Source organism: Oncorhynchus nerka, linkage group LG28 (assembly GCF_034236695.1).
Source record: "Oncorhynchus nerka isolate Pitt River linkage group LG28, Oner_Uvic_2.0, whole genome shotgun sequence".
Lineage (NCBI taxonomy): Eukaryota > Metazoa > Chordata > Actinopteri > Salmoniformes > Salmonidae > Oncorhynchus > Oncorhynchus nerka.
In genome coordinates this window covers 62,854,949-62,879,260 of record NC_088423.1, presented here as the reverse complement: position 1 = coordinate 62,879,260, position 24,312 = coordinate 62,854,949, and the positions used below count along the sequence as shown (strand labels likewise).

At 41.5% G+C, this 24,312-nt stretch overlaps 1 protein-coding gene across 3 annotated transcripts; it reads right to left on the bottom strand.

Annotated features, from left to right (window-relative positions):
- Positions 1-224: 224 nt before the first annotated feature.
- LOC115113514 (cytoplasmic dynein 1 light intermediate chain 2-like) lies at positions 225-19,201 on the bottom strand. 3 transcript variants are annotated; one of them, XM_029641271.2, is made up of 13 exons: positions 19,073-19,201; positions 18,271-18,344; positions 17,982-18,098; positions 17,655-17,885; positions 12,374-12,540; positions 8,917-9,010; positions 7,036-7,171; positions 5,912-6,023; positions 5,742-5,801; positions 5,152-5,196; positions 4,876-4,993; positions 4,107-4,229; positions 225-3,459 (listed from the first exon to the last, which is right to left on the bottom strand). In XM_029641271.2, exons 1-13 carry the CDS (start codon positions 19,165-19,167, stop codon positions 3,353-3,355), a joined length of 1,479 nt encoding a protein of 492 aa, XP_029497131.1. In that variant the 5' UTR covers positions 19,168-19,201; the 3' UTR covers positions 225-3,352. The 3 variants fall into 3 exon arrangements, with proteins under 3 accessions (XP_029497131.1, XP_029497130.1, XP_029497132.1); XM_029641270.2 differs by having other exon boundaries at positions 4,107-4,235; positions 19,073-19,200; XM_029641272.2 differs by having other exon boundaries at positions 3,345-3,454; positions 4,107-4,235.
- Positions 19,202-24,312: the final 5,111 nt, after the last annotated feature.

Here is a 24,312-nt window from a genome sequence, read left to right as displayed (position 1 = left end):
CCACTTACAGTCCATTCACTTGCTACTCAGTCACAACCAGTAGGTTGAGGGGTTCGATAAAATGACTAACCAATATGTACCCATTGGTGTCACTTCTAGAATTCACACTGAATACCAGTAAATTAAAACCGTGAAACAGAGCAATATTCACCATGGATTTTACTTGCCTTCTAGACACACATTATCATGATTTGAGACAAAGGGATACAAAAAGGTAACAAAAGTCTGGATTCTTTGTTTTATTGAAGCCAGGGCTGACAGACACTTTTCCTTATCTTTGTCGGCACAAAAAGCGAGATACCACATGGCTGCATCACGTTAAAGCCATACAATCACACGGAATATGTCCAGGGCACAAACACAGTACTCCATGTGGTTAAAAGGTTTTTATATCCTGAATAAAAAGGACTGGAAGCAAAAGCTTTTAAATCCCCTATATGTGTATATTTTCAAGGGCTGAAGGCATAGCACTAAGATGATGTATAGAGCAGTCGCTTTTAACTTAACCTTGAAAAAAAAAATGATATCCAATCATCAAAAACGTGCAATTTGGAAATCAAGCAGCGTGATGTACTAGCCAAACATACAAATGTCTGTTTGGCTAATGCAGATGTATAGTAACTATGTGGAGACAAACATCAGAGGAGTGAACTAGTTCATGAATTTCTAGGCTGTTACCACCCTAAAGATATCTGTCCTATATCATTTACGCAAAGTAATGCTTGCAAAAAGCAACCATTGTTGTGCAGAAAAATCTAACAGAAAAATACCAAAGGAGATGCGCTGCAATGGACAGGTGTACCAGAAATGCACATGAAAAAACTAAGGAGCATTGACATGCATTTTAGTTTATTTGGATATTTTCTTAAAATCTCCAAAAATGTCTAGCTTTAAAAGTCTGGAGCAGATTTGACTGCCAGGGACATGTTCGTTATACTGCTAATCCCAAAAATATGAACGCAATATTAAGTACATCATACTTGTAATTCATCAATACACGTTCTACGCAGGCAGGTAGAAGAGTATGCATTCTCTAGTTTAAACAATAACATCTGGGGGTTCACTACAACTCTCCCAATGAAAGTGATTATTTCAACATAAGATTAATACTCCTTCCTGACTGTCACAATATTGTGCTTGTATTTCAGCAACAGATCTTAGATGCAAATTTCTGCCCAATGAAGATAAAAAGAAAAGAAAAATGGAATCAAAATCCAGCCAGTTCTTATTCTTACAACAGATTAGTTAACACAAAATAAAGTAGACTACACACCTCCAGGTCTTGTGTTTTTTTCCCCCTTACAGAGCAAAAAAAAGTTAGCCTGGCAACTCAAGTATATGGACCACCTTAGAATGTACTTTGGAATGACAGGTGTTCCACGCAGGGCCAGGGGAGATGGTCACCTGGGAATCAAACCAGACTATTCTACACAAACAGAACACACGGATTGCTGCATCTTTGGTTCCAGGTTCCAATTCTATGTAGTTCCGTTGTTGTTATAGGTGGTTTTAAAAGCCAAGTAGCTGCTCTTACAGTTTATTAAACCGATGTTACAATTGCTGATCTGCAAATTAACCATAGCTAAGACTGTAGGTAGATTTGAGGGTGATCATCTAGTTATTTGTGATTAATCAAATAATCTTACGATTTTTTACAAATGATTTGATATGGTACAGTAGAGTGGATGTAACTAACAAAAACATTGGCAGAACTAGGACAATTTTTTTAAACTACTAAGGACACAAGCAAAGGCTGATAATATTGACTAAGATCTACCCTGAGTGAAGGCAGGGTGCACAGATGGACAAATTGTGAACTGTATGTACACTGAAGGCAAAAAGTCAACATTGCAAATGGGCACTGAAGATTACACAAAAGATCTGTGGACATTGCAATTTCCTACTGGGCCACGATTTTTACACCGACATCATGTAGAAATCGGGAATGTTTAACCTGACCTACCTGCCATACAGCTTGTATAAAAACATTTTAAACTGAAAAAGAACAAAGCTAAATTTCCTTTTTAAGGATAACCCATTTCATTAAAACCGTAGTATTTGATTTCCTTTTGATTTGGCCACGCAAGTGAGTGGTTTAAACGATGCAAGTGTTCATCTGGGGGAAACAAATACTCTAAACTTGTGGTTGCTTCTAAAAATCTGCATCTAGATACCTTTACAGCTTATAAAATGAAAGGCAATCTCAATATTACTCAAGTGAACAATGTCAGCTACATTTCTTTTGAAACCTTATGCAAAGACCACAGACTTGTTATACAAAAAAAATTAACAAAATAAATTACTTGAAATGACCAAATGGACAACTTTTTGCCGTTGGTGATACAGTGCATTTCCTCTTTAAGTAGACAAGCAGCTCCACTATGACACAAACAGTTACTGTGCCAGGCACTTGGGAGTTATAGTAGGAAAGATGCTGCCCCCAAAACACCTCTAGCCAAAAGAGTGTTCCTTGCTAACTCTACACTTGCCAATCCCAACCATGCTCATTTTATCCCAGACATTTCTTCACAATCTTGTGAAAGAATTGCATTTTTGTACAAAATAAGACCAAAAGCTTGAATTGCAATTTCATTGATATTTACAGAATCCTTAGATGACTAGTTGGACCTGCCATTTTGAGGGCAGGCCACTGTTTGCTATCAGCTATCTGTATTTGTCACATTAGTGTCATGACATCAGTGGAGTTTAACATGTTATGAGATATAGCTATCTAAACCCTTTACTAAATCGCAAACAGTGCAGAAAAAAATAGAAAATAAAGATTTTTTATATATAAATACACCAGTATCATATCTCTAACCTTTTCTTTTTTTTTGTACATACTACATACGCTTGCAAGTATTTCATTTTTTTTAAATGAATATATTTAGGGTTTAATTGTTCTTATCACAACCGCTTTCCTTCCATAAGATTAGCTGAACATGAGGCCGCAGCACTTTTCCACTCTTTAAGCTTGTGAGGGAGGGTGTATCCCCTAGCTAACGGAGGGCTCGCTGACCAGGGGATTTGGCTGCCCCCCAAGGAGTGTGCACGCATTACTGAACCGGACATCCCTTGCAAAAAAAACTTTAAAAAAACAATTACAATTGAAGTAATAAGGATAGATACAGCCAAGTCCTCAACTTTCTCCTCCTCCAAACCTCCACCTTTTGTTCTTTCCCCATCTTACCAAAATAACCAAAAATATCTGATCGCATCTCAAATTCATTTGGCAAAACTACTGTCTGCTGACTGATATACACATTGGGAATTTGGTCATATTTCGTTTTTTTTTATGATTGTGTGTGTTTGTTTTCCAGAGTATTTGCAGTGGACAATGCTGTTGTTGCGTTCACGCTTCGTTCTCTGTCGGTGTGTTGTTAGCTGTAACCATGGAGTCCGGTTTGCGAGTCATTCTATCCAACTCTGCCTGGACGTCAGTCAAAACCGGCTTCTGCCCTTGGAAAATAAAAGAGAAAAGAGAAAGTAATATCCTGTAGCTTCTGTGCCTGTACTAGAAATACGACATTGACTGTTATGGCCAGGCCAGCAAGCAGAAGGAAACTGATGAGATGTGGCCCCATGCTAAATTACTTCAGTTGCATCACGTGACAGGTGCACACATGCAAAACCAATCATAAGACACAAAAAAAAAACATTCCATGCATATTCTTTCAGTTTTATGTCATTAACTGAACGAGGCCAGTAGGACACAAGGCCACGCAAGTATGCTGGGACAATGGGTTAATTACAACTTCATACTGAATGGACAAACAAAAACGAGAGATGAGCAGTGAGCGTTGGTATGTGCTTGGTGTCATTTAGGGTGGTTTTGTGACATTTTGCAGCCAGACAATGATACATTGTTAACAACTGTTGTCCCATGCATACAGGCCTTTCACCAGTTCCTCCAGTGGCAGAGGAGTCGAGTGGAACACTTCCCCTCCTCTAGGACCTGCCAAGAACTCCCTTTTCACCCTCTCTTTCTCTCAGGTTCTAGGGGTAAACTTCAAGACAACAGCATGGTCCAAAGGCAACAACACGAGGCTGTTAAACCAGAGAGAAGCCAGTGATGCCCTGGAGGGCCAGGCCAGAGGAGACCTTACCTGTTTTCTTGACTGATCCTGGAGATCCTGCTCCTGCAGCTCCGGTGCCTGGACTCCCAGGGGACCCAGTCTTTTTACTCAAAAGGCTGTTAAAGAAATTGGCCAGCACTCCCTCGTTTGCTGCTGCTCCTTAGACACAAACACATGAAACGAGCATCCCTTAGGATCACAACCATGAGATTTAAAAGGAGAGATCCATTTCTTCCATACAATTCAGGCACGCAACAGTTACCCCTGTATGATCACGGTATTCATAATTTCATCATAAATTTTTTTTTCAAACATGAGCGCACACAGGATCATACTTTAACTGGAACACGATTTACATAATTCAATTCGATGCAGATGCATTCCTAGAGGATTAACTGTCCGTTTTCATATAGCGTATCCAATTCCTTTCCTCCCCACATGTCCTTGCCAACACCAACCAACTACAGGGTAGGTGTTACAGGTCTCAATTAAATTTGGCTTAATTTAAGCGGATCTATTCACACCGGTATGCACAGCTCCACCACTGAGCTTAATGGAGAAAATGTCAATAATTCTCCCCAAGCAAGGCCAGCGGAGGGAGGACTGCAGGAATCCATTGTTTATGGAATTATTTCAATAGCTACCTCAGGGGGGCAGTGGTTACACAGCAGTCACACACTTCCAACACCCAAATGAAGTGTTGCCCAAATGACTGCAAGTTCTCATACAACAGTTTCCATGATGCTCTGTAAAAATACAAAAGAAAGGGTGGGCAGTAAGTTCCAGTGGTCCAACTTACCCTTCATGTTGGGGTCAGGTTTCTTGACCGCGGTCATTGGCGAGACGCTGGCCACGTTGGTAGGGCCTGTACGGCCAGTGGGTCGAGGCGAGCCAGAAGCGGTCCGTCCAGGAGATTCCTGAAACACAGACAGAAGACAGAGAGCAGAGTACAGTTGAGGCAATTCAAATTAATCATGGCTCCTATTGATGAAATGATTGTCATCCAACACTTATTTGTCAAGAAAAAGTGGCCATGAAAAAAAGTAGAAAGTGTGGTTGATGTTATCACACTTACTGTTGATCCTCTTGTTGGTGTGGCCGGCTGCTTGGCCAGCAAAGACTTCAGAACAGACAAAAAGAAAAATGGTGTGAATTCTATTTTCACTGAAATAATTGGGCCCCATAAAATTCAGCATTTTTATCTTATATTTTACAACCCTCATAACATTCTCAGAAACACTTTCTTCCATCACAGATTATGGGCATAGTAGAAAAACATTGCATGGTTGGATACTGGTAGCTTGATCTAACAGGGACTGACTGAAGCCCAGTACAAAAAGGAAGCGCTCTTCGCCCTAAGGCAACCACGTGATCTCTCAGGAACAACACCCTTTCAACCAATTAGGCTAAAGCCCTTGATGTTCTCAGACTCCTGATTGGCCCGGGAGGAAATACAGAATAGGAACCTCAGGCTTTGAAGCCTGGGAAATGCTAATACAATTAAACTGGCTCCACTATCCACAATCATAGCTTTGAACAAAAACCAATCATTTTATTCTCAGCTCACCACCATCTAGTGTGCATCTTTACAAGAGGAGAGAACATGGAATTGCAACCATGAAAGGCAACCCAGAACTGTGCGATCTAGAATGTAAACAAACATACCTGTTGCTTCATAAGGAACACCTGCTCGTCCTCCGCGTTGACCTCCTTATCATGAACCAGCTGGAGAGAGAAGGCATGAATGTCCAACCAAGGGAGATGCATAAGGGACATTTGTCAAATGCCAAATGTCCTAGTCATGTCTCTTATCCGTAGAAGTCTCATGATCCTACCTTTCGTACTGGAGGCTTCATGATGAAGTCTTCAAAGGGGTCTTCAGGTCTCACCGTTGTGAAATTTTCATGCAGAATTGCAATCTTCTTCTCATTGTCCCATCCAGATGGACTAGGAAAAGGAAAACAGTTTTGTTTGGTACTCGAGCACTGACCAATAGTTTGTTACAATAACCATCAATGACAATACAGTACACGTTCATATAACTTCAGAACTCTCCACCAGTCATATCTGGGGGGTGGTGGGGGGGGGGGGGGCAGGTATCCTATTGTTTAAGAGCGTTGGGCCAGTAACCAAAAGTTAGCTGGTTTTAATCCTAGAGCCAACTAGGTGAAAAATCGATGCGCCTTTGAGCAAGGCACTTAACCCCTGTTAGTCGCTCTGGATAAGGATGTGTGCTAAATCAGTGGATCCGAAACTGTGGGGTTGTGCGAGGGGTCTGCGGGGCACGGGCACACACACACGGGTTCCCCCCCAAAATGTTAATATTTATAAATGTTCAAAAAATTTAAACCCAGTCCAGCTCTAAGCTTAATTTTTAAAGTTGTAATAGTAGAATGCACAAGGTGAAATTTCACAATTGGGTAGTGCATCATCAGTTCCTCTTGTCATGTTAGTCATTGCATACCTTAGAGAGCCATTTATAACTTGTCAGAAATGTCCAGTTCAACTAGCCCATGCCAGCTAACATTCTTTAAATTTAGTTTCTTTTAGCCCATAGATATTGCATTTTTTTTTGTCCCTCAAAAACCCACAAAAACACAGACATGGCAAAACGTATAGAATTGCATTTAAAAAAATTAAAACACCAAAATGTTCTTTGCACCACATAAAATGTGCAGAACTGTTGAAACGTTTGTGTCATGAACAGTAATTGTGCCCATAGAAATAGACGTGGGGTGCGTGCAGGGAGAGCATGGGATGTTCCCCAATGCAGGAAGGGGGCGTGTTAGTACATTATATTTGAATGGATTCTTGCATTCTCTGGCATTGTGTTGCCACTTTGTACATTGAACTGTTCCGTCTTTTTTGTTTGAGACAACCAAAAGGCCAAATCACAAGATGGAAAATAATTACCTCAATACGTGGGCACCTAACAGAGCATAACTGAGCATTCACTTACATCAAAATAGCATCCTTCTCCACCACTAAGGCAGGCGTGGTGAACTGGAAGTCATATATTTTGTGCACTATGTATTTATATAGGAGGTCCATGTTCTTCTCCTCTTTGACAGAGGTGTAAATCAATGCAGCTCCATCTGTCAGGTGGGTTTAAGGAACATGCAGACATGATAGGGCACACAATTAAATAAAAACACTTACAGTTGAAGTAAGAAGTTTACATAAACTTGTTTTTCATGACTCCAACCAAGTGTTTCAACCACTCCACAAATTTCTTGTTAACAAACTATAGTTTTGGCAAGTCGGTTAGGACATCTACTTTGTGCATGACAAGTCATTTTTCCAAAAAAAGTCTAGACAGATTATTTCACTTATCATTCACTGTATCACAATTCCAGTGGGTCAGAAGTTCACATACACTAAGTTGACTGTGCCTTTAAACAGCTTGGAAAATTCCAGAAAATGATGTCATGGCTTTAAAAGCTTCTGATAGGCTAATTGACATCATTTGAGTCGTGGAGGTGTACCTGTGGATGTATTTCAAGGCCTACCTTCAAACTCAGTGCCTCTTTGCTTGACATCATGGGAAAATCTAAATAAATCAGCCAAGACCTCAGAAAATAAAAATGCAGACCTACACAAGTCTGGTTCATCCAAGGGAGCAATTTCCAAATGCCTGAAGACACCACATTCATCTGTACAAACAATAGTATGCAAGTATAAACACCGTGGGACCACACAGCCGTCATACCGCTCAGGAAGGAGGCGCGTTCTGCCTCCTAGAGATGAACATACTTTGGTGCGAAATATGCAAATCAATCCCAGAACAGCAAAAGACCTTGTGAAGATGCTGGAGGAAACAGGTACAAAAGTATCTATATCCACAGTAAAACGAGTCCTATATCCACATATCCTGAAAGGCCGCTCAGCAAGGAAGGAGCCACTGCTCCAAAACCGCCATAAAACAGCCAGACTACGGTTTGCAACTGCACATGGGGATAAAGACCGTACTTTTTGGAGAAATGTCCTCTGGTCTGATGAAACAAAACAGGAACTGTTTGGCCATAATGACCATCGTTATGTTTGGAAGAAAAAGGGGCAGGCTTGCAATCTGAAGAACACCATCCCAACCGTGAAGCACGGGGTGGCAGCATCATGTTGTGGGGGTGCTTTGCTGCAGGAGGGAATGGTGCACTTCACAAAATAGATGGCATCACGAGGAAGGAAGATTATGTGGATATATTGAAGCAACATCTCAAGACATCAGACATCAGGAAGTTAAAGCTTGGTCGCAAATGGTTCTTCCAATTGGACAATGACCCCAAGCATACTTCCAAAGTTGTGGCAAAATGGCTTAAGGACAACAAAGTCAAGTTATTGGAGTGGCCGTCACAAAGCCCTGACCTCAATCCTATAGAAAATTTGAAAAAGCGTGTGCGAGCAAGGAGGCCTACAAAGCTGACTCAGTTACACCAGATCTGTCAGGAGGAATGGGCCAAAATTCACCCAACTTATTGTGGGAAGCTTGTAGAAGGCTCCCCGAAACATGACACAAGTTAAACAATTTAAAGGCAATGCTACCAAATACTAATCGAGTGTATGTAAACTTCTGACCCACTGGGAATGTGATGAAAGAAATAAAAGCGGAAATAAATAACTCAATTATTCTGACATTTCACATTCTTAAAATAAAGTGGTGATCCTAACTGACCTAAGACAGGGAATGTTTACTCGGATTAAATGTCAGGAATGGTAAAAAACTGAGTTTACATGCATTTCGCTAAGGTGTATGTCCATTTCCGACTTCAACTGTATAATTTTGCATCTATGGTGGGGCCTGTCATTCTAAGAAGGGGGAGTTGTGTTTGAGTGGAAAGGATACACTGTAAGCAGAATCGTCGGATGTGGGACTGAATGAAGTCGAAGTGCTCCTCTCGGAAGTCGTGCTCCTTCTCTAAAACACTGACTGCATCACACTGTGGAGAGAGACATCATTGTAACACTGTACATAGCCATAATGACATTTGAAGTGTCTCTATTCCTTTTAAACTTGTGAGTGTAACCTTTACTGTTCATTTTAGATTTGTTTATTTCACTTGCTTTGTTTCCCATGCCTATAAAGCCCTTTGAATTTAACTGACAGAGAAAGAGCGAGGAAAAGAGCAAAGTAGACGGCAATTAGGCTACAACTGGAGCAAGTAAACCATTCCTTCCTGAGGGACATAAAAATGACTCGCCTTAGCTCAAGCTTAGCTCACTTCGCCATGCTTCCCTTTCAGTCTCAGACCCTCCCTCACTTCCGCTCTCCTCCCCTCCCCTCGCTTGCAATTTCCCCTCCTCACTCCCTCCGGGAAGGAGCAGTAAGACCCTGCAGGCAGGCCCCACCCAGTCTCTCACACACACACATATACACTTCCCCACAGTGACCACAAGATGGTAACCTTGACAACAACAAGGCTGACTGGCTGAGCATGACTCAGGGAATGCCAGGCTAGCTACTTCCTGAAATAAAAAAAATGGCAGTAGCAAAGACAGCAGGCCTGGTTAAGTATGCAGGAGCCCTTCATTAAATATATATACCCAAGTGCCACACTCAGTGGGACTTAAAGGGATATTTTGCCATTTGAGCAGAGGTTCTTCATCTACTTCCCCAGAGTCAGATGAACTTGTTGATACCATTTGTCTATGTCTCTGTGTCCAGTATGAAGGAAGTTAGAGGTAGTTTTGAGAGCCAATGCTAACTAGCATTAGCACAATGACTGGAAGTATATGGTATATGCTAGCATGCTTAATCATTTAACCTGTGTCAGCGAGTAAACTGGCATCCATATTCCTTATAGCTCTGTAAATGGCAGCAATGTGGTTCTCACTCAATTATCAAACTCAATGACATAATGAATTTAGAAAATACAGCAAATGGCCACCCGAGTGGCGCAGCGGTCTAAGGCACTGCATCGCAGTGTTGTGGTGTCACTACAACCTGGGGTTCGACCGGCTGTGTCACAACCTGCCGTGAACGGGAATCCCATAGGGTGGCGCACAATTGGCCCAGCGTCATCCGGGTTAGGAGAGGGTTTGGCCAGAAGGGCTTCACTTGGCTCACCACGCTCTAGCGACTCTTTTGGCGGGCCGGGCAACTGCAGGCTGACCTCGGTCGACAGTTGAACGGTGTTTCCTCCAACACATTGGTGCGGCTGGCTTTTGGGTTAAGCAAGCGGATGTTAAGGGCGGTTTTGCGGGTCATGTTTCGGAGGACGCATGACTCGACCTTCACCTCTCCCAAGCATGTTGGGGAGTTGCAGCGGAGCCAAAACAGTAATATCACGAAATTGGGGAGAAAACGGGGTAAAATTGCAAAAACAAAACAAATGAAAGAAAAAGAAAGAAAATACAGCAAATAGTCTGAAAATATGGATACACGTAATGACAGCAGACTAAGACATACCACACTTCAAATCCACAAAATCCATATGTATCGTGCCTGAAGAAAGGACACTTCACTAATGCTCTGAGAGTATATTCAACAAACTGCACTAAAGACCCATATGAATTCCCCGGGAGTGAAATAAGCCTTTCCTCCCTAAAGGCAGAAAATAAATAGAAAAACAGTGAGCAGTGAAAAGAATACATTCACTCGTCCTCGTCATGACTAGCATGTGAAGTACTGATGACTGACAACATTGTGTTCTTTTAAAGCAGCCATTTGCCAGAAGCTCATGGACATGGAACAATGTGGTGCTTTCATGGGCTGAAGATGCTGCCTCACGGGCAACACTAAAAACCAGCAACTCAAGACAGGTGATGATCAGGCACCAACCATGAAATGGACTGCCAGAGTGGAGCGTCAATGGTGTACTAGTTAGTTGTGGGCCCATGAAGAATCTGAGGATCAGTGTTATTTCAATCTTTCAGTACAAAAACTGTCTATTAATTTAAAAACTGGTGCCTAAAAATGGCAGGCTACTTCTTTCAGGTAACTACAGTACCAGTCAAAACTTTGGGCACAAACTTACTCAAGGGTTTTTATTTTTACTATTGTCTACATTGTAAAATAATTGTGAATACATCTACTATTAACTATTAAATAACACATATGGAATCATGTAGTAACCAAAAAGAAGTGTTAAACAAATCAAAATATAATTGAGATTGTTCAAAGTAGCCACCCTTTGCCTTGACAATGTTGCACAGGCATTCTCTCAACCAGCTTCACCTGGAATGCTATTCCAACAGTGTTGAAGGTGTTCCCACATATGCTGAGCACTTGGCTGCTTTTCCTTCACCTCTGTGATCCAACTTATCCCAAACCATCTCAATAGGGTTGAGATCAGGTGGATTGCGGAGCCCAGGTCATCTAAAGCAGCACCCCATCACTCTCCTCCTTGGTCAAATAGCCCTTACACAGCCTGGAGATGCGTTTTGGGTTATTGTCCTGTTGAAAAACAAATGACAGTCCCACTAAGCGCAAACCAGATGTGATAGCGAACCATATTATGGAGCTAATTTGGAAAAAAGTTTGGCGTTGTAGTGACCGCATTTTCCGGTCGATTTCTCAGCCAAACGTGAAGAACAAACGGAGCTATTTCGCGTACAAAAATAATATTTTTGGAAAAAAGGAACATTTGCTATCTAACTGGGAGTCGCATGAGTGAAAACATCCGAAGTTCTTCAAAGGTAAATGATTTAATTTGATTGCTTTTAATGCTATGCTAGGCTATGATAAACTTACAGAAATGCTTGTCTAGCGTTGGCTGTAAAGATGACAGTGTGATTAACAAAAGGCTAAGCTGTGTCTCAATATATTTAATTTGTGATTTTCTAGGGATATTTATTTCTGCTGCGTTATGCTAATTAGTTTGAGGCGATGATTACGCTCCCGGATGGGTAGTATCAAGAAGTTTAAAGTAATGGACTGTCATTTCTCTTTGATTATTTGAGCTGTTCTTGCCATAATATTACACTTGGTCTTTTACCAAACAGGGCTATCTTCTCTATACCACCCCTACCTTGTCACAACACAACTGATTGGTTCAACTGCATTAAGGGAAGAAATTTCACAGATTAAATTATAACAAGGCACACCTGTTAATTGAAATGCATTCCAGGTGACTACCTCATGAAGCTGGTTGAGAGAATACCAAAGCTGTCATCAAAGCAAATGGTAGCTATTTGAAGAATCTCAAATATAATTAGATTTGTTAAACACTTTTTTGGTTACTACATGGATTCCACTATTGATGTCTTCACTATTATTCTACAATGTAAAAACCCTTGAATGCGTAGGTGTGTCCAAACTTTTAACTGGTACTGTATATTTCAACCAGACAGCCTCAACTTACCTTTGTGCAAACTATTAGCACTGGAATGCCCAGGTTGTGTGTGAGTACGTTTTCCCCGAGCGGTAGCACCACGCCCTCGTCATCCCCCCCTGCTGGGGGAGCCCGTCTCTGGGGAGAGGCTGGATCGGCTCCCTCTGGCTCTGTGTACTCCTGGAAAGCCTTCACCACTGTGGGGCAAACAGGGGACGGCCGCATTGGTTAGGCCAGTCGCAATGCACCTTTTTCATTTGGAGGATCAATAATCTTTACAAGATTTATTAACACAGGTTGTATAAAGTAGAGGTCGACCGATTAATTGGAATGGCCGATTTCAAGTTCATATAACAATCGGAAATCTGTATTTTTGGACACCGATTTTGGTCTCTTTTTTTAACACCTTTATTTAACTAGGCAAGTCAGTTAAGAACACATTCTTATTTTCAATGACGGCCTAGGAACGGTGGGTTAACTGCCTGCCTGTTACGCGTATGCAGTAAGCCAAGGTAAGTTGCTAGCTAGCATTGAACTTAACTTGTAAAAAACAATCAATCATAATCACTAGTTATAACTACACATGGTTGATGATATTACTAGTTTATCTAGCGTGTCCTGCGTTGCATATAATCGATGCGGTGCGTATTTGCGAAAAAGGACTGTCCTTGCTCCAATGTGTACCTAACCATAAACATCAATGCCTTTCTTAAAATCAATACACAGAAGTATATATTTTTAAACCTGCATATTTAGCTAAAAGAAATCCAGGTTAGCAGGTAATATTAACCAGGTGAAATTGTGTCACTTCGCTTGCGTTCATTGCACGCAGAGTCAGGGTATATGCAACAGTTTTCCGTATTTCACTGAAAGAATAAACGTCTTGTTTTCGAGATGGTAGTTTCCGGATTTGACCATATTAATGACCTAGGGCTCGTATTTCTGTGTGTTATTATGTTACAATTAAGCCTATGATTTGATAGAGCAGTCTGACTGAGCGATGGTTGGCACCAGCAGGCTCGTAAGCATTCATTCAAACAGCATTTTCGTGCGTTTTGCCAGCAGCTCTTCACAATGCTTCAAGCCTATCAACTCCCGAGATTAGGCTGGTGTAACCGATGTGAAATGGCTCGCAAGTTCGCAGGGTGAGCGCTAATAGCGTTTCAAACATCACTTGCTCCGAGACTTGAAGTAGTTGTTCCCCTTGATCTGCAAGGGTAACGCTGCTTCGAGAGTGGCTGTTGTTGATGTGTTCCTGGTTCGAGCTCAGGTAGGAGCGAGGAGAGGGACGGAAGCTATACTGTTACACTGGCAATAGTAAAGTGCCTATAAGAACATCCAATAGTCAAAGGTATATGAAATACAAATGGTATAGAGAGAAATAGTCCTACAATTCCTATAATAACTACAACCTAAAATGTCTTACCTGGGAGTATTGAAGACTCATGTTAAAAGGAACCACCAGCTTTCATATGTTCTCATGTTCTGAGCAAGGAACTTAAACGTTAGCTTTTTTACATGGCACATATTGCACTTTTATTTTCTTCTCCAACACTTTGTTTTTGCATTATTTAAACATGTTTCATTATTTATTTGAGGCTAAATTGATTTTATTATATTAAGTTAAAATAAGTGTTCTCAGTATTGTTGTAATAGTCATTATTACAAATAAATAAATATATTTAAAAATCGTCCGATTAATCGGTATCGGCTTTTTTTGGTCCTCCAATAATCGGTATCGGCGTTGAAAAACAAGAATCGGTCGACTTCTAGTATAGAGAGCATATATTTTATTCTGATTGAAATAAAGCATACAGGACAGCATCACAAATGGGTACTCCATAACTAGGGCCCTGAGTTATTTTTTTATTTAAAAAAAATTTGATCCCTTTTTCTCCCCGATTTCGTGGTATCCAATTGTTTTAGTAGCTACTATCTTGTCTCATCGCTACAACTCCCGTACAGGCTCGGGAGAGACGAAGGTTGAAAGTCATGCGTCCTCCGATAAACAAGCCGCACTGCTTCTTAACACAGCGTGCATCCAACCCGGAAGCCAGCCACACCAACGTGTCGGAGGAAACACTGTGCACCTGGCAACCTTGGTTAGCGTACACTGAGCCCGACCCACCACAGGAGTCGCTGGTGCGCGATGAGACAAGATATCCCTACCGGCCAAGCCCTCCCTAACCCGGACGACGCTAGGCCAATTGTGCGTCGCCCCAAGGACCTCCCGGTCGCGGCCAGTTGCGACAGAGCCTGGGCGCAAACCCAGGGTCTCTGGTGGCACAGCTGGCGCTGCAGTACAGCACCCTTAACCACTGCGCCACACGGGAGGGGACCTGAGTTTATAAAGACCAAGTGACCTGACATGGAGTAAATGCAGTCCCTGTTCCCCCGGACCCAGCCATTCTCACTGAGCTCCAGAACTCGCTGCACCATGTCTATAGAGACATTAGCTGATCTGACAGCCGCTCCTCTCCTGCCTGCTCCACTACCCAGACTGGAGAATAACTCCCAATGTGTTTTACACACATAACTAACAGTCTGCCTTAGTCAAGCAGACAACAGCCCATCCGTCATCTAGCTATTCATGCCACTGTGCGCTGTTAACTCCAACTAAACAGAATATCAATGACAATTAGCTTCTCCTGGACTTTCTACAGGACTCAACCCTAGAGACTGTAGTTGGTAGATATGTAAACAAGCGCAAAAGCTTTCAGAACGACTCGCTAAGCTTTTAGTACGACTTGCTAATATATTTACACTCCAAAGAGCTTAACTAACATGATGGATCCATATATTGCTACAGCAAAATAAAACAAAGGCTAGGTCTATATCGGTATAAAGGAGAAGCATAACTCCCAATAGGGCACTGCTGCAGGCATCTGTGCTGGCAGTCTGTCCCCTGTATGCATCCCAGAACAGCAGCTGTGAGCAGTGGTCTGGGAAGGCACTTCCCCTTCCTCAGGAACCTTAGGAATGTGGTTACGGCTAACCCAGAGAGCCAATGTTGCTACAGCACTTCCCTCCCACCAGGAACAGAACAACCCTTAGGGTGCTGGGCTGCCTGGCCTTGGGCCCTGTGATGTAAACTCCAGCTGATTGGGAACAGGGATGGGATCAGACTCCCTGTTCAGGCTCTGATCTGTGACAGCTAAAGCTACAGGGGGCCAGCAGAGCCTAGACGCAACAGTCTCATCTAACAAAGACAAACCAAAAGATGCAAATGTGCAATTGCCCTAGTGTAACACTACGGCATTTACTTTCTTGGACAAACAATTGTCTCCAAAGAACTCAAATAACTGGGTGTACAAAAAAATGCCTGGCTCACATTGTGTTCTTCAAGGAAAACATTATTAGGCAAGCACTTCTCAGCCATTGAGCTTTGTTTTTTCTCCTTGGATATTTTGGTAGACTGCCTTGGTGGGAGTGACATACATAGCTTAGGCCTACATTTCTTACATAACCCGGCTGAGCAGCAAAACATCTTTAGTAAGGTAATAACAGTAAAGTGCCTGTCAGAAAGGTGCAGTGGTCACACTTCTAGCCTTCATCTGTACAGTTATAAATCCAGATTTCCCATCATTCAGACACCACATCGTCAATCGTTCGACTTTGCCCACTTAACCATTCCAGTACAAACATGGGTGGGGCCAAATAGCTTTACATTATAAGTATTAGCCTAGATATGATAATGACCAATTTGAAGTGTAATTTCCATTTTCTTCCCCTGCGGGACCCTTCAGCTTTGTAGCGTTATAATGCAGAGACATATTCCTGAATCCTGATAATGACAGTTGTTAATAGAAAACTGTTGATCTGTGTTATTTCAGTGCATGATACAGCAAGGAATGGTTCTGCTACAGAGCACCACCAAGCTGCTCCAGTTTCAACTGAGCCAGAACGTCCTGCCCACTCGATATCCCTTCCATGCTTAGACTCAATCTGGTGTCAGAAGAAACCATGACGCAACACTGCTGTAAGGGCGCCTGGACACCTCTCCTCCCTTTTAGATATGTCACACTAGTCTGACATGTGCAGTGATGACATCATTACCGACATCCTGAAAGGTGAACACTGTCTGGATGATAAGCTACTCCGCTAGATTGTAAAGCTGTAAATGTTTGTGGGTGGGAGTGTATTCAACAAAAGAGTTTAGCAGGGCGCATATGCCAGCCTGGCTACCTGTGTTGGATATCAGCAAACACCACTTGCCAAAATCAGGCCTCCACTATTGAACAAAGTAAAACTTATTTACTAGTACAACAGAATCCACAATGAAAAACAAGGCTTGACAACTATGCAAAGGCTTTCCTCCCTATATTTAGAAAGAAAATGCAAACCATGTCTTCATCTATCAAAAGTATGTAATTTAGCCTACAGTATAGATTCAGTAAATCACTGATTATTGGTCCAGTAGAAGCGTTCAGATTACGCAAAATATTCAATATTTGTGTAGAATGCAGTAATGTGCTACGTTACCTCAAAGCTTTTTTGCCTACAGAAACATCATCCTTCTGCCACTTCCCCTTTCACACATTTTAGTTTATAAACAGTTAGGCCTAGTGGTTCTCCAATCATAAATCTGACACTTAAGCCCAGAGTAGTCATAGGCCTACAGTTGGATGGCAAAAACAATAGGTGAACCTATCCACTGGGATTACTTGAGCACATTAAAACATGGCATTGGTTTAATTTTTATTATAAAAAACAAACCAATCTCTAAAGCATCTCCAAGCAGAGTAACCTTCAGACAGCCTGCTCAAGAGAACCTCGGATAACCCCCGGCTCTTGTAAGAGCATGCAACTTCAGAGCACAAAAGAGCACTTCATGATCATTTCTAAAATTATCAGGAGGGAGCATTCAGTACATAAGACACAGTGATCAACAGACTAGGCTTTTGGTCATCATGACTGAACACAGCTGATAATCATGGGCCTTTCTGATGACCTACAAACTACCATGACCATGAGTAATTTTATACTTCAGTGTCTGCTTTCTACTGCCATTCCCTTTAGTTTAAATGAAAAACCAGCCAGCATCCAAACTGTAGCCTAAATGTGTTATGTAAGCATACATCTCATTGGCTCTGTCTGGGGATGTTCACTATACTGCAGACACTTGACAAACAAAACCCATACCAGCTCCACAAGCATCTCGCAACATAAAGGGAAGCAATTATCACCACCTCTACTGTGTGATTGCCAAACAAACACAGCTAAATGTTGGGACTGGCCTTCGCTTTGACAATCGTCCTCACAGACACTGTCGCAGCAGCCAAGGTGAAGTAGATGATTCAGCACTACTTACTCCTCTGCTCCATCTCTCTCATCTCCTCCGGGGGGATCTTGAGCTTGTCCACATGATCACGCAGCACGCTGGCCCACTTCTGGAGCGACTCCATGATGGTCCAGGGTCTTGACATGTCTGCCACAAACACTGCCAAGCTGTCGTTCAGCGACTCTGCTGTCACTGCAAACTTTAGCAGGCCTTTGTGATACAAGTCCCCATCCAGGATCCACACGTTACAGCGTGTAAGGTCTGCCAATATTCAGAGATTTATAGTCACGCAAAAAATAACATGTAGCCTAACCCATGTACAGTTGTATTCTTTTGCCACTGGAACAGGGAACTTACCATCTATGTCCTCATCGTGGACGTTCAGATACAGATACTCCAGGCCTCTTCCTTTCTTATTGTGCTCTGCTCCTTGGAGTTTTGCCATAATCGTTGTCTTTCCTGACCCATCCTCACCTGAAACATTTCCGCACAAACGGGTTATTGTCATGTTATTGTTATGATTTGGTTTATTTGACTGAAGACAAAATGTATTATCTGTATGTTAAATGCAACCTCTCCTGAAAATAAGCTACTTCTCCCTTTTGATGTGATTACAAGTTAGTGAAGGCTATGGATTTATACTTACCAAACACCAATATGTTCTTCCCGGATGGCAACTTAGAACTTGAACGTGTTGAAACCTCACTGAGAATTGAAGTCCTGAAGAGAATAACAATGCATTTAGTTTGCTTGCTTGCTATCACATTATACAATTAAGTAGCCTAGGCTTAACACATAGCCTACTGGTAGGTGTCTGTCTGCATAACTGTCTTGCCACCAAGACCGTTAGCCATCACTTGTTCCGCTAATTAGTCTACCTTGTCGAATGAGCTTTTGAGTGTCAGCTGTCACTGATCATACATAGCTAGCTAGATCGTTTCTTAATTTTGAATATTTTATCAAATACGTTTGACTGGCTTGGCAATATTATAGCATAGCTAGTTATGTAGTTGTAACTATCAAGGAACAAAAATGATTGTGGCTACGGGGCTAGCTGGAAAGCAAGCTAGTTAACGTCACATTATTTGGTTCTGCACAATCAGACGACAATAACTTGGCTAGTTAGCTAGTTAACGCGCCTGTTATTAGTATTGATTTGGAGTGGATATTGGTTAGCTTGCCTAGGTAGCTATAAGGTTGGTTGGTTCGTTTGTTATTGAAACTGGTTAGTTATGTAGCCACACTAACTAAAGCAAAATGTTGTAGCTGAACGAACGTTTGCTATCGTAACTACAGTACGCGTTAGCAATAACGTTAACTGTTTTGAAGGCATCCGGGACCGTTTTGATGAGAGCACCCGGCAGTGACAAAGCACATTAAACAAGTTAGTAAACAGCTTTTCCGTTACAGAAAATAGCACATTGTAAATCACGAGTACTTGAACTTGCCAGAGGTTTTGTCCTTCCTCGTCTTCGTTGCTATTTTCCATAGTGTCGCCTGCCCCGGCTGCGCCCAGGAACTTCTTCTCCAGAACGGGAGCCATCTTCTTTCTACAGCCACAAAGAGAGAGGCGCGACTTGGGCGCCCTAGGACCTTGTTAAAACTGTGTGCACCCGATTTACACCGCAACAAATCCCGGAATGCGGCTCATCATTGATGGTTCAAAATCTATAGCTAAACAACATAGAGACAGACGTATGATACCTACCACATATTGCTATCAGATACAGACAGAGGGTCAATGCTGATGATAACTTATGGTGATGATACTCAATGCCTCACTATTTTTCTGTGGCACAATCAAAATATCTGAAGTGGGCTAGTGTACAATATTTTGCGCATACTAAACCCAGTACACCGACACAACTCAGTAGCCTCCTTCCAAAAACTACATCTGATTATATCATATATCATAATGATTTACTCAATGATTTACTGTAATCATGAAAGGGGGGCAAAATAAGACAAAGAAAAACAACATTTTACCCTGAAAGTGTTGTGTACGCTAATTGTGATCAGGCATAATAACAGCGCGCTCAGTACGCGTTGGCTTGCATGATGTCATCCTGCAAGGCTGACTGACTTATTTTTAATATTGGGCATTGTACACTTAACAACTGGTCCAGGATCAGTTGTGCAGCTAGGCCATAATACATTTGGGTACGTTTGGGGTGGAAAGAGGTGACTGCACATCATTTGCAAAACCAAAGAAAATTAACTGGAGCAGCAGAGCAGACGAGTAGACCGTATAGCTGACAAGTAAAGTGATGCCACCTAGTGGAATCATAAGAAGGCAACATGTAGATTTAGATTTAGAGTGTATTAGTCACATGCACATGGTTGCAGATGTAAATGCAGGGTCCAGTGAAAATCCTCAACTCCGAGCTCCGACAGGAGGGGTAGATGATATGCAGGTGGCTGATTGGGTGGCTATTCAGCAGCCTAACCGTCTGGGGATAGAAGCTATTGGCCAGTCTATAAACGAAAGGATAGGAACATCATGGAAAATGTCATAAGAAAAGACACGCTATTACAGTATTCACTGGTACATATATTGACAGACAAGACAGGGAGTTTCTATTAAAAGCCACCAAGCATCGAGCTAAAGGCTAAAGTTAGCAAACAGGTGTGTGTCTAGACGATCCGTGTACGGTTCTGTTCATTCAATCAATATCCGAATTTAAACTAAGATGTGTAATCATTTCGACTGCTTGGAATCATTTTAGTTAGGTCTTCCGCAAGATGTAATTAATAAACAGAGACCGTGTGTGCGTAGAGAGGAGGGGATGCAAGAGGATTGACACGATTACATTTAAGCAGATGCTCTTTACGCAGAGCGATTTACAGTAGTGAGTGCATACATGTTCATACGTATGCTAACTGTTTTCACAGTAAAAGCTGTAAAGTGTTAACGATTGAGGAAATCATATGATTTTAACAATTGCATTGTTAATGGGTTCCTCACATTTTTTTTAAAATATATATTTTTTAACATATTTTCCACGAAATGTAAAGGGTTTCAATGTCCTTAGTCAGTGCCTCTCAGTTGCACATTACATTGTTAATGTAAACGCCAACACACACAATCGTTAGATAATAATCAGCCTTTACAAGACAAACCATGTAAACAACATAATGACCGAAACTTGCTTTACACTAGTTCAAACCAGAATGACGCCAATCAATAATTAAATCTGGGCCCCAAAAGAAATAGGAGCAATTCCGTAAACCTGACTCAATCACTGTGTGAAAAGGGGCACCCAGACTTGAATAGAGCTGTGCTGGTAATTCATTTTGAGATTACCGAGGGACTCAAGAGTCCCACCTGCTCCACCATAGACCTTTGAGACAGGAAGGCAGGGCAGACAGTTGAACTGAGGCATCTACATTATTGCTGTAGGGAATTCCCTTAGGACTCCCTATATGGCTTTGGGTTTCCCCATCTATAGATCCAGGGTAGATTTGGGATATTGGCTGAAGTGCATGCCAGAACTGTGAGTCATGTGATACTTGGCCTTTCTACTCTTACTCCCATTCTTGGTGTGGTGAGGCCTACTCCTGCTGCCAGGAACATCTAATAAAACAGGTTTTGTATTTGTCAAATGCTTGAGGGAAACAAGCCTTCTGCTTTTCTGCTCAATGACACTGATTTTGCTACACTGCAATACAATATATTTCATTTATTGAACTTGTCATTCCAGCAAGCTAAGTGTGCTTATATTTTTTTCCCGAGCACACACAATTAGGCTACCTTCTCTGCAATTCCTGAGAGGGTGTGTGCACCCCTCATACATCCTGCATCAGTCTCTGATACAAGGCGTAGCATTCCAAACAAAAAAACTCAGATTGGATAGTGTGTCCTTTAAACTAATAAATGCTTACTACCAAACAGCAAGCTATGAGTTCACATTAACATACATATTGCTTATTGTCCATAAAATCTACTCTCATATCAAACAGTTGATGTAATTCCATAGTAGAGACAGAAGGTGACACTGTTCTAGTAAAATTCCCTTCCAGAACTTGGTTCTGCAAAACCCTTCTGATTGATAGCTTATGATGTGTTTGAAGAGCCGAGTAAGTGGAACTCAGCACACAAACCATAAAATGTTCTACTTGAAGGGTATGGGAAGTCTATAACCTTATCCTCAGCTAAAGTCAATCTAACAAATTAACAGTCGATTGACTGATAGTGGTGAAATGAAAACGTGATAGACGGGTATAAATGAAACATTTCCTCATGAGTCGTGCCTCATAACACTCTGCCTGCGTGGGAAAGAACTTTGGTATAGTAAGGTTGCCAAATAGGTTGCTTATTCCCCAAGGCACATTAACAGAATCTGATGAGCTTGTGACAGTTGAGTTTACTGACTACATAATTGAATGGAAATTCATGTTTTCATGTCTTGGAAAAGTTAATTCCCTATTAAGTGCCAATCAAATCCAATTTTATTTGCACATGCTTACTTACAAGCCCTTAACCAACAATGCAGTTAAAAAAAATATCTCATATATATATATAACAAATCATTAAGGAGCAACAATAAAATAACAGTAGCGAGGCTATATACATGGGGTTCCGTACAGAGTCCATGGGCACTGGTTAGTCGAGGTAATATGTACATGTAGGTAGAGGTAAAGTGATTATGCATGGATAAATAAACAAAGAGTAGCAGCAGCGTGAAAATGGGGGGTGGGGTGGGGATAATGCAAATAGTCTGGATTTGATTAACTGTTCTTATGGCTTGGGGGTATAAGCTGTTAAGAATACTTTTTGACCTAGACTTGGCGCTCCGATACCGCTTGCCGCGCGGTAGGCAGAGAGAACAGTTTATGACTAGGGTGGCTGGAGTCCTTGGAATGTTTTGGGCCTTCCTCTGACACCGCCTAGTATATAGGTCCTGGATGGCAAGAAGCTTGGCAATCATACAGATGTAAGATCTTAATTTGATCACTGTGTAAATTCACCCTTGGACATTTAAAACTTCTAGTGTATTTGAGGTTTTAAAAGGCTTCTCAAGTTTGTTATTTCCACTTACAAATTTCAGACTTGATTTTCCCTTATGAAAAATGTATCAACCGCTACAAAAATGTCCTTTAATTATAGTCCACATAATAATTCACATTTCCTGTTGCTGCAGGATTTGTTTTCCTGCTGTAGGAGACTGACTCAAATTTAGATCCTCCATCTATCTGTATGCAGTAATAAAATATTTAACCCTGCTACCACACCTCTCCCTATTCATTAGCATGTTAATTTGGTGACTGCACTTCTTTAATACTTGTTTGATTGCATTCCACACCATAGAGATGAGAGGACAGATCCTCCACCTCATTGATGTAATGTGATCTAATGTCTGATTGCTGAAGGCTCCTGTCCAATGAGAGTGATCAAATTAAAGACTGGTTCAGTCCACTCTTAGGTGAGACAGAAAAACAAGTCTCACTCTCTTTTGTTTTGTAAGGTGGGATCCAGAAAGTCCTTAATGTGTTATTAAACCACACATGTAAGATCTGGCTTGTAATATCTGGTTCAGTAGTGGTTGGTCAAAGACTGTAGTGTAGCCTAGTAGGCTATTACAAGTGCCTGAAGTTAAAGTGCCTGAAGTTAATCTTTCCCTTGTGGTTGCTAAACAATTACCACATAAAATTGCAGCTGAAAGAACAAACACATTCTATTCCTCCTTTCCTATTCCTTTTTTCTTTGATTTACACTTGCAAAGACAATTCCACCTCAGTCCATCAAAACAAAATCCACTCCTGGGCAATAAGACAAACTCTTCATGTTTCCTGTCTTGAGAACAAAATGGAATAATCTGCCTTTTTCTGTTTCAAAATGTCCTTATTAATATTTTTCTGTTCCCTGTCTTTCAACGATGCAGATGATAACAAGACAAGACCTACTGTACATGAAAAACGGCATCATCTCTCGGGTGAACTGTACGCACAAAAAAGAGCAAGTTGTAGAATTTCATTAAACCTCACATATAATATTGGGCCCATTAACACATAGACGGCAAATAGAACAAGGATGCCATATGTCAGGAAACTTAAAATGGAAAAGTAATATTGAGAGTGACCTTTGGGCCCTCTGTCACCTTTACGAACAATAACTAACATGAAAAACAGTATGTTTGTCACGTTCTGACCTTTATTTCCTTTGTTTTGTCATTATTTAGTATGGTCAGGGCGTGAGTTGGGTGGGCAGTCTATGTTTGTTTTTCTAGGTTTTGGGTATTTCTATGTTTCGGCCTAGTATGGTTCTCAATCAGAGGCAGGTGTCATTAGTTGTCTCTGTTTGAGAATCATACTTAGGTAGCCTGGGTTTCACTGTGTGTTTGTGGGTGATTGTTCCTGTCTCTGTGTTTGCACCAGATGGGACTGTTTTAGGTTTTCTCACGTTTGTTGTTTTTGTTAGTCATCTCATGTGTAGTGTCTTCATGAATTAAAGAACATGAATAACCACCACGCTGCGCTTTGGTCCGCCTCTCGTTCAGATGAAGAAAATCATTACAATGTTGAACCTACGGGAATCGGACACCATGTTCCTGAGGGTTTATGGCACACAGGGTCGTAGCTACCTAAGTGGAAAACTGATTGGATTTGCAATGTAAAAGGGAATTTTGTATTTTTTTCACACACAACTTTTAACCTAAATCCAATGGTATGGTGAAATGTGTTGTTGATT

Coding starts and splice junctions, on each gene's coding strand:
- LOC115113514 (XM_029641270.2), bottom strand. CDS start 19,167: ATGGCTCCCGTTCTGGAGAAGAAGTTCCTGGGCGCAGCCGGGGCAGGC. Junction 17,886..17,981: donor CCACGATGAGGACATAGATG/GTAAGTTCCCTG, acceptor GAATATTGGCAG/ACCTTACACGCTGTAACGTG. Junction 12,541..17,654: donor GAGAGAGATGGAGCAGAGGA/GTAAGTAGTGCT, acceptor TTTGCCCCACAG/TGGTGAAGGCTTTCCAGGAG.